Genomic DNA, 9583 nt, shown 5'->3' on the forward strand with positions numbered 1-9583 from the left:
GTTAATCCAAAAAATTAATTGAAGACAAGCGTTCGCTCAACAGCGCTTAAACGCTTAAAAGCGCTCTGACTCAAGTGCGAGCGTGTCGAGTGTAATTAGTGCAATCAGTGTGAATCACGTTTTAGTCAAGTGTGCTGTTGTACAGAGTAGTGGCGCCGTACTATTGGTGATGTAGGCCTTTGTGGACAAATTATTGTGAGATAATTATGAGTATAGTACCTCTGAGTTTGTTTCGGCATTTCTTCTCAGAGTAGTCGGATAGGAAATGCCGGCCTCATCTAGCTATTTGAAATATTGACGTGTAAAAGTGTTATTTTATAATCTATTTACAGAAATAAATATCATTTATCATTTATCAGTAAGTATTTTCCACGTGGGAGAAACATGTGAGTTAGTTGCTGAAGGCACAATCACACCAAAAAGTCGGGAACACAATTGAAACGCCTCTGGTGTTGTGGTAGTCCAAGGGTGGCGTCGATTGCTTACCATTAGGTGATCCCTTTGCTCGTTTGTCAAGAAATTGAACTACAAAAACCAACTTTATGACAAACGAATAGAGAAGCTTCTAATAATCATGCAAAAAAGTTTCCATTCAACTGCGACCTACGGTTAACAAACCCTAAATACAAATAACATATTGTTACATTTAGTCCCAATATTACCTAATTATTTAGGGCCCATTCTAATACAAATTAATTTATTATTTGATTGAGTTACCGCAATAGTTACACTTAGGTCAATAATCATCGTGTCGCCCATGGACACCCAGCATCTTAGAGGAGTTGAAATAATACGTAGCCAGTTTTTGGAGAATACAGAGTTGAGGGGCTAGTATTCTAGTAGCCTACGAAGTATAACTCTCCCATATCACGTGTAAACACCATTTCCATTCACAGTAAAAATTATTACTATCGTTATATTATAATTTGTTTACTATGAATGAGTAAAGACACAATAGTAGCAGGAACACTCGAAATTTCAGAACTCAATGCTCCACATTGCATTGGAGGCTGTTACTGCGCTTTTTACTGACACTCGACTAACACCACTTAAATACTTACGACCCACATTGACGTCATTAACTTTTTAATTAAGTAACGCATTTGAAACCTTATTACTGGGTACTTAGATTGTAAATTTGACTCTACAGCTAAAGAAATAAGGTTTAATTAGTTTCATATTGATGAATTATTGGGCTTCCAGATTTTATTTTCCAAAATTCTCAGTGTTAGTATGGTATCAGTCTGGTAAAGGGTATATTTATTTATTTAAAAGCTTTACGCACATATTTCTGCCTAATTGACCATTGAGTGGTGCAGAGAAAATAACCAGCTTGTGTAAGGAGCATGCCAAGTAGTAATCTATTTAAATAATAGGATACGTATGACATTATGTATATTGATAAATATTAAAAAAAAGTAAACTTGTGTGTGTTTTTGTTAGTAGTTGGTGTATATGAAATAGGCGGATTGTTAAGGTGGTTATTAAATGAAACACAATGATAACATAAAATAAAACATCACAGGCAAACCCATAACTAAACTTATATTTTAAAATTTTCTCTACATCATTGCATTCACAAACATAACAAATTCACATACGAATCACATCCAGACACCAAACAACAATTTGTGGATCATACAAAGGGTTGATACATGTGGAAATCAGACCCACAGCACATCTTAACAGTCTGATGCCAAGTCACTGTACCAACCAGGCACTCATCACATAAATACAAAAAAAAAATAACGATAAAAAATACTAAATTTTATAAACTATCGGAACGTATGCGACATTAAATGTCTAAACGTATCGAATACAGTCTTAAACGTTTTTACTCTTGCAGCCGGGAACAGGAGATCTAGAATCCCTCTTTGATAATCCTTCTTTATAGGAATAACTTTAACACTGTTCTCCGCCGGTTCTTCTGTGACTTCTGTAGTTATTGTTGTACTGGTAGAAGAACTCTCAGTAGTGTTAATGTTTAATATATATGTAGAATTCAATATATAAATTGCCGGTGGTAAGGTCGCGGGAGATACTGCTTGTGTTTGCGGACGAAACTCCACATATTCCGCTGGCAAATTTTTCAATTGGAAACTGTCTTCTTCTTTTTCTGTGGAAGGTGGGGCTGGTTCTGGCACTGGTGCTGGCGCCGGTGGCGGGGCAGGATCCTCACCAAGCACCACCAAGTTGTTACTATAGATATCGTTGAAGTTAACTGTAGAAGAATAGAATCCATTATATGCATTCCCTTGGACATCGTCTGTTGTGTCTCCGTTTGTTACCGACTGTGGAACAATAGGGTCCGTTAATATCTGCATTATAACCTGAAAATAAAAAATGGGAGTCGATTCTGTGATTCATTTTTAATAACAGTTAGTAAGGTCCCTGACTAAATTAGGTATGGCCTATAAAAGTGTCCGCGAGATACATATCAGGATCCTTTAATTTTTTGGTCACGTATTTATGATCCTCATTATACTTATATTTGTCAAGTACAGGTTTTGGTAACTATTCCACATTTCAGATATATAGACCTTGTTTTATTTAAGGTCAATAATTTTATAATAGTGGGAAGTATCACATCAACACATCAACAGCCTATAAGTGGCCACTGCTGACCAAAGGCCTCTTCTCACACAGAAAAGGTTTGAGTATCAGTAGGCTTGCTCAATGCGGCTTGGCGATTTAAATAGATATACCTAATAAGCCCAGGTTTCCTCACGATGTTTTCCTTTACCGTTTGTCAGTGGTTTCTAAAATAATCTTAGAAAGTAAGTATAACTCTGAAAAAGCAACATTGGTATTTGCTGTTGGCAGGTTTCGAACCTGAGAAGCGGGCCTCTTAAACTTCCGGGCCACCACGACACACTTCTAGTGAAGATGATAAGGTCTAGAATAGCTCTAGACTAGGTGCTCATTTTAAACAGAATCACAGGAGTTACTGACATGGTCGTTGGCAATTTCATTGCTGCGGGAAGGTTCAGCAGATACCATCATGGTGGTCCAAGCATCGGCCTCTGCTGCTGCCGCCACTATTCTCGTGGTGTCACCGACCTGAACAAAGTATACAGGTAAATATACTGATAATGATAAAGTAGAGAATAAAGTAAAAAAAATATGATATAAGCCGGTAAACGAGCAGACGGATCACCTGATGGTAAGCTATCGCCGCCGCCAATGGACACCCGAAACACCAGAGGCATTCCAAGTGCGTTGCCGGCCTTTTGAGGGTTAGGAATTTAAGGGTTGTTGGGGAATCGGGGATTGGAAAGTAGGAGTATTTGGGCCTGCGAAAACCCCACTCACACAACGAGACACAACGCAAGAATTGTTTCACGTCAGCTTTCTGTGAAGCCATTGTATCACTCGGGTCGAGCCGGACTCTCACTCACGTAACCTCGCGCCTGTCTCCCATGGGGGTAGGCAGAGACAATGGAATGCCAATTGCTACGAATCTTACATACCTCTTTCGCTTCATCAACAATCATCAGTCTTTTCTTGCATGCTCGTCGGTTAAGGGTACTTTTAATTTGGCCTTTCTTTAATATATCGCCAATCTGGTATCTAATAATGGGAACAAAGTAGGTACTAACGCATAGAAAACAGTTCAGTATTTTATATTAATAATATTTATTCACATAATTCACTTTGATATTTTCTCATTAAGTAAATATTTTGCCCACTTATCGATCATTGTGTAACTACTGAGGTGCTCGAACAATCAATTACTTATAATTAAATTAGCTGATTCGGCGATCGTTCATAATTATTTGATAATTAATAAATTGAGTTTGGATGTTACACTTCATATTGTAATTATTTATTAAAATAATATTGTAATACTGTATAATTAGTTGACGTGTTTCAATGTAGTCATTTGTAACATTTTTAAGACACAAAATTGACCTCAATGTAAATTGTTATATAATTTCCAACAAAAACCATACAAAGGGACAAGCTATACCGCCTAAAATACTAATACCAAAAACCTCTTATACTAAATCTGGAAAGATGAGGATAAAAGTAATATTAAAAATATTAAATCATAATCGAATCTTTGTCAATTGGTAATAACGCCACAGTTACATGACACTGTTTTTCTTATATCCCTTACTAACCCCTTTTTTCTTATTTTTTTGTAGACAACCTTGAGACTTTATTCGCACTATCTTAAGATAACTAAAAATAACAACTATGACTTCACGTCGAGGGCACACTTTTCTTGACTTTACCATTAAAAAAAAACACAAATTAATAAAATTATTCTACTCACGAGCACAATGACTGCAATGACTGCCGAATGACACATGTTCCGCTTATAATTTTCAAACTGCAACTAAGACAATGTCATTGCTCAGCCTCCAAGAGAAATCAATTTAATTGTTCTTTTGAAACAATAATATGTTTATAAAAATATATTTTAAAACGTGATCAATGGCCTCATTGATACAGATGTGTACCGACGTTGTTATTATAATTTTGTAGTGGATTGTAGTGTAGTATTTTCCGGTGTAGTAAGATAGTTGTATCAATTGCCGGTGTTAGTTTGTGCTGTAGAGGAAATTGAATGAAAATATGAGCATTGGATAATTGGTGAGAGATTTTGTGATTAGATTATATTTAGATAGTTTCGTATCTGTGTAGATTATTTCGTAGTATGTAGTATGTGTGTGTGTGTCTGTCAATGGGGCCATGGATGCATAGAGTGGGGGCTCAAGATGCCCATCCAGCGGCCTCAGGGATCCGGAGCTGCGGACAACGTAAAAGGTTACCGGGGCTCCGGCTCAAAGCAGGAGAAGGAACGGGGTGGTTTTTAGTCAGTAAGAGTCTGACACTCCCTCCCGCCTCACCCAAGGCGGGAGAAGTCATTGGATGATTTTCCCCCTAATTATTTATTAAAAAAAAAAAAAAAAAAAAAAAAAAAAAAAAAAAAAAAAAAAAGCGGCCTCAGGGAAGACTTATTCCGTATCCCTAGGGATGTGCCGTAACTGGCGTTGCGTTGGCTCTAGGAGGAGGGAGGAGGTCTATTTAGAGGACTCGGTGCCCCGTACAGATGCAGAGGGTGGCTTTAGTGAGGTAAAAATTCCACTCTTCCTAGTCTTTTCGGGACGAAAAGCTAGGTGCCTTTTGAAGGTTTCCCCCCGTCATCAAAAAAAGTGTGTATCTGTCAAAAATGCGCTTACGGTTTTAGTTACTTATCGTTTTCAAAATTCTTCGTACAATGTGTAGCTAATAAAAAGTGTTAACAAGAGGTCTTGTTAAACACAAAAGTTTCTACAAAATACAAAACTTCACGATTAGAAAGACCTCTATCTAATCGTGGAAGGTGCGTGTAAGGTGTATTGTTTTACTAACTAAACTTTTGTATTTTTTTTAAAAGGCAGCAAAGGAAATTAAAATTGTTAATAAATGATATAGCCTACACAAATATAAATACAAAGAACATACTATAACACGGATAAATGTTTTAATAACTTAAAATTTAACATCAAAATGCAATCACAACTAAATTATAATCCCTGGTTTTAATGACGTCTGACGCGAAAAAGTTGGCATATTCATAACATTGCATGCGGGGAGGCAAACCGGATAAAATCGCATTTGGCCGCAAATAAAAGGAAGCCTGCACGTACAACCCCGCTGCGCGCACGCCGCAAGTGCGTGGTTCCAATGTTCGGGACGACACGATTGGTTAAACTTGTTTATTTTGGTTGTTGTATTGTGTTCAAACCATATTCACTAGTTTGATTTGTTCTTCTCATTTTTTAAGGGGGAAAATTATCCAATTGCGTCTCCCACCTTGGGTGAGGCGAAATGGAGTTTCAAATTCCTACTGACTAAAAACCAACCTCGGTAGCAAGCAGGTAGTTCACAGCTCCGGGTTTGATTTCAATGCACATATGAAACAGTTTGAGCAAATTATAAACTACTGCTAAGTTATATTATAGTAACATTTTCTTTTTAGTTTGATGTTTTTTTTAATGTTTCTTATAAGGTACCATTACGGTAAAATCAGTTTAAAGCGACAACATACAAATAAAACAAAACAAAATAACATCAGCAATTTAACATTCAACACAACAAAATATATCTTACTCGCATAAATATTTTACCAACACAAAACCCAATAATAAATTGACGTATCGTGCAACAATGTGCACTCGCTTCGCCTCGGCGCGCTCGTAAGGATGCTTATGATGCGGTGTTGCAGTTTATTTAATTTCCTCAAAGGCATTACGTGGAAAAAGCATGTTTTCAAGTGCCTCCCTGGCTTCCAGTGCGCTCTGCCTTTTTGCCAAGCCCTTTCATGTTGGAAATATATTTTGACAGGAGCTTCTTTTGATAGTGTGAGTGCCTTCAAGTGTACGTGCGATGCGTTGCGTCTTCTGTGTTGAAGATGCTTTTGGGATACTGGATTTTGTTAGTTTGTGTCTGACCTTTTTAGTTTTATAATTAGAACTAGAGAAAATTACTTCACATTTTACAAACTAATGATTCGAGTGCTACACATTCGCTAAAACCTTCGCTTTGGGGGTCCTTTGATAACGTAGTTTCATGTTTCCAGTAGCATAGCCTGATAAAGATTAAGATCATTTATATGCATGCGATATGCATACAGTAAACATGTAAGATGCTATTGTTAAAATTAGTGCCCATAACAATTTTTGCCCCTATGGATATACAAATTCGAAATATAACAATTCGTTTAGTACCATAATTAACACAAACATTAAAAAATAAGTATTTCATTAAAGTCGTGATACAAATATAATATTTTTATAAGATTTTCATACAAATAAAATCAAGTTGGAAATAGTTCCAGAATTAACTTATGTCACACTCAATTTAGAAATCAAGTCACACTTAAAACCACAAGCCAATCACATCACCAACACAACATATAAAGTACAAAAATGTCTTCTATGTACATCGCATTACGGCTAATTCAATACATCACTTGGATTCCTAGACACTGCCGGTAGAGCCTTTAAGAACAACTTTATAAACGTCACACTGCTTTCACTTCGGCTCTTCATAGTGACACGTACTCGTCTCTACCGTAGAGCTACGAATACAGGTAGAGTGGGTGGATATGTCATATGTTAGTTAGGAGTAAAATTATCATAAAAAAAAGAATTACGCAAATCGGTCCATAAACCTCGACGTAATCGGTGTACATAGAAAAAAACTTACCGGCTGAATTTAGAACCACCTACTTTTTGGGAAGTCGATTAAAAACTAGAAAACGCCTCACAAAATTATTGTTGTTTTTGCCTTTTTAGAATTGAATTTGTAATAAGAATGATAATAAAATTTGAAGCCAGAGAATTAAAATGGTAAAATAAATGTTTTGTATAATGTTAATTTTAATTATTATGTAGGATTATTATCAGGATTAATTTGGAGTTTGGATTAATTATAAATAATGTTTAATTCAAAATATAAATTTTAACAGTCAAAATTCTCAGTAACGATTAACTTAATTACACGAAGTTTTAAATTGTTATAACCAAATACGCAGTAGGTACTTATTAATAACGAAATAAATAATTATGATTTTTATATAATTATCAAGTCGGGTCGCATATATGTATTTGATAAAACGATTTTTTTTTGCAATAGGTAAAACAGATAGCAGTTTCATTCAGCATCCAAAAAGTGGTGACTTTTTAATGGCCCTAATATAAAATACATACATAGAACACAAGTTTCGACCAACAACCGCATTCTCCACGTTTCTTCACTCCTGGTCCACACCATAGGGATTCGTTCCACGACTGTGTTACTTGAATTTATTCCTGAACCTTTTGTGAAGGATTACGTTGACAAATTGCGTAAGCGCGCGCGATTTGTCTGTCCCCAGTACCCGTATGCAGAGGCGGATTGAGCCTAGAGAGCATACTAGGTACGCATCTCATAGGCGCCCCTAATTGTTTTTACCACAGCCGCCACCTTCGATCGTGAGCGTATCGCGGCGTAAGCTGGCGTCCAAGACATTTTCTTTTTGTTGACGGGGCAAAGCCTCCAGCTTAACGCCCAACTAGGGAGTGGAATTTTACCTCATTAAAACCTCCTAGGTGGCCATCATCTGAACCTAATGGAGGCACCGGGTACTCTTAGTAGACCAATCCTGGAGCCCCCATGTTGCAACGCCTGTTATGCCAATTCCCTATGAAAGGCACTAGCCAATTTTTTCTTTAAAGATAATACGGCCCTGCCCGTATGGGGCACAGATTTTAATGCTAATACGATGTTGATATAGCTTTCAGTAGCTGAAAGGGAGATGTACTGTATTCAGTGTCTTTTGGGAATCATAGTGTTGGGATTGGAATGTATGTCTCCTCTTGGAGTGTGTTTCTTCAAAAAACTTTAACTTTTATTTAACAAATCATTATTCTCCCGCTTTATTAAGTATCATGGTAGCTTATTATCATCCTTATTTTTATTGGATTAACCAATCCAAGAGCAGTGACACAGCTTAATTTAATGAAACCAAATATTGTGTTTCAATCGGCAGAATTGTTAACTTTTAGTTGGGGATAATGACGCCGTTAACTTTTTGTGATTTTTTTTTAAGAATCGCCTTGGTGCTGTTTCTTTTATTGGTCGATATTACCAATGTGTCAAAAATGATACACCTATACCCATTGTCGCCGTACAAGGCTATAAATTATGTTCCCGGTTCAAATGAAGCGTTTGGTATAGAACAATTTATTTGATAGTGCGAAACCCAGTTTAAACGGTGCAAGGTTGGCAGTACGAGGTTTATATTTAGCCTGGCGTGACAACGTGACGACGTGACGCACTCAAGGCAAAGGTCAAGCCTGCAGGCGCTGCTGTGTCGAGCTCTGTCGCTAGATAACCAACTTTCATTGGAATTTTCAGTGTAAATAATGGAAATATGCCGTATGAAGGCCATGAATGTTGTACCTATGTGTTTTTAACTTAAAATTGCTTCCAAAAATAACTTGTTTTTAACTATGTATCTATTGATTGCCTCCGTAGTTGAGTGATTACAAGTGCTACTGATTTGCTATTTGAATCCCTGGTCTTAATTTTTTGTATATTTGAAAATAGTAGTTACTTATATGTATGTGGGAATAAAGAATTGTATCAGTAATATAACAAGATGCCATCTGTACCCTTAGTACGAGCTTGTTTTACGTTTAAAGTAATCGAAACCAGAGCGTGTTCAGCGCTCTTATTGGCCGGCTCAAATAAACCAACCAATTAAACAAACTCGTACTAAATATACTGTTACAAACATCCATTAATCTTATTAGAGACAAAAAATATCTGACAAAACTCACCTTTACCATGAAAAGGAATAAAAAGACGAACTCAAAAGCAATCTTTTTATGTTCATATTTGTGTAGGGTTGTCGCCTTAGTCTATGAATGTCACGCTCAAGCTTCTGAATGTCACGCTCAAGCTTCTATGGTCTCTCGCGAGGCTCACGTTCGTGGCAACACGTCTCTGAATCGAGAGACGACCACGGGGGACCCTATTCGTGTTACTTGAATTTTATTTCAATCCTTTCGTGAATAGCTTTGATAAATTACAGAAGCAACCATTT

The 9583-nt window shown here is 36.8% G+C and overlaps 1 protein-coding gene across 2 annotated transcripts; it reads right to left on the bottom strand.

Annotated features, from left to right (window-relative positions):
* Positions 1–1759: 1759 nt before the first annotated feature.
* Positions 1760–4509, bottom strand: LOC118271449 (uncharacterized). 2 transcript variants are annotated; one of them, XM_050695841.1, is made up of 3 exons: positions 4280–4509; positions 2953–3060; positions 1760–2291 (listed from the first exon to the last, which is right to left on the bottom strand). In XM_050695841.1, the coding sequence occupies exons 1-3, from the start codon at positions 4313–4315 to the stop codon at positions 1776–1778; spliced, it is 660 nt and encodes a 219-aa protein (XP_050551798.1). In that variant the 5' UTR covers positions 4316–4509; the 3' UTR covers positions 1760–1775. The 2 variants fall into 2 exon arrangements, with proteins under 2 accessions (XP_050551798.1, XP_050551797.1); XM_050695840.1 differs by having other exon boundaries at positions 1760–2330; positions 4280–4496.
* Positions 4510–9583: the final 5074 nt, after the last annotated feature.

Source organism: Spodoptera frugiperda, chromosome 9 (assembly GCF_023101765.2).
Source record: "Spodoptera frugiperda isolate SF20-4 chromosome 9, AGI-APGP_CSIRO_Sfru_2.0, whole genome shotgun sequence".
Taxonomy (NCBI): Eukaryota; Metazoa; Arthropoda; class Insecta; order Lepidoptera; family Noctuidae; genus Spodoptera; species Spodoptera frugiperda.

Excerpts from the sequence above, each read along its gene's own strand:
- LOC118271449 (XM_050695840.1), bottom strand. The coding sequence starts at position 4,315 with ATGTGTCATTCGGCAGTCATTGCAGTCATTGTGCTC. Across the intron at positions 3,061-4,279 it reads TCATTGCAGTCATTGTGCTC|GTCGGTGACACCACGAGAAT; the intron begins GTGAGTAGAATA and ends TACTTTGTTCAG. Across the intron at positions 2,331-2,952 it reads ATGAAATTGCCAACGACCAT|GTTATAATGCAGATATTAAC; the intron begins GTCAGTAACTCC and ends TTTTATTTTCAG.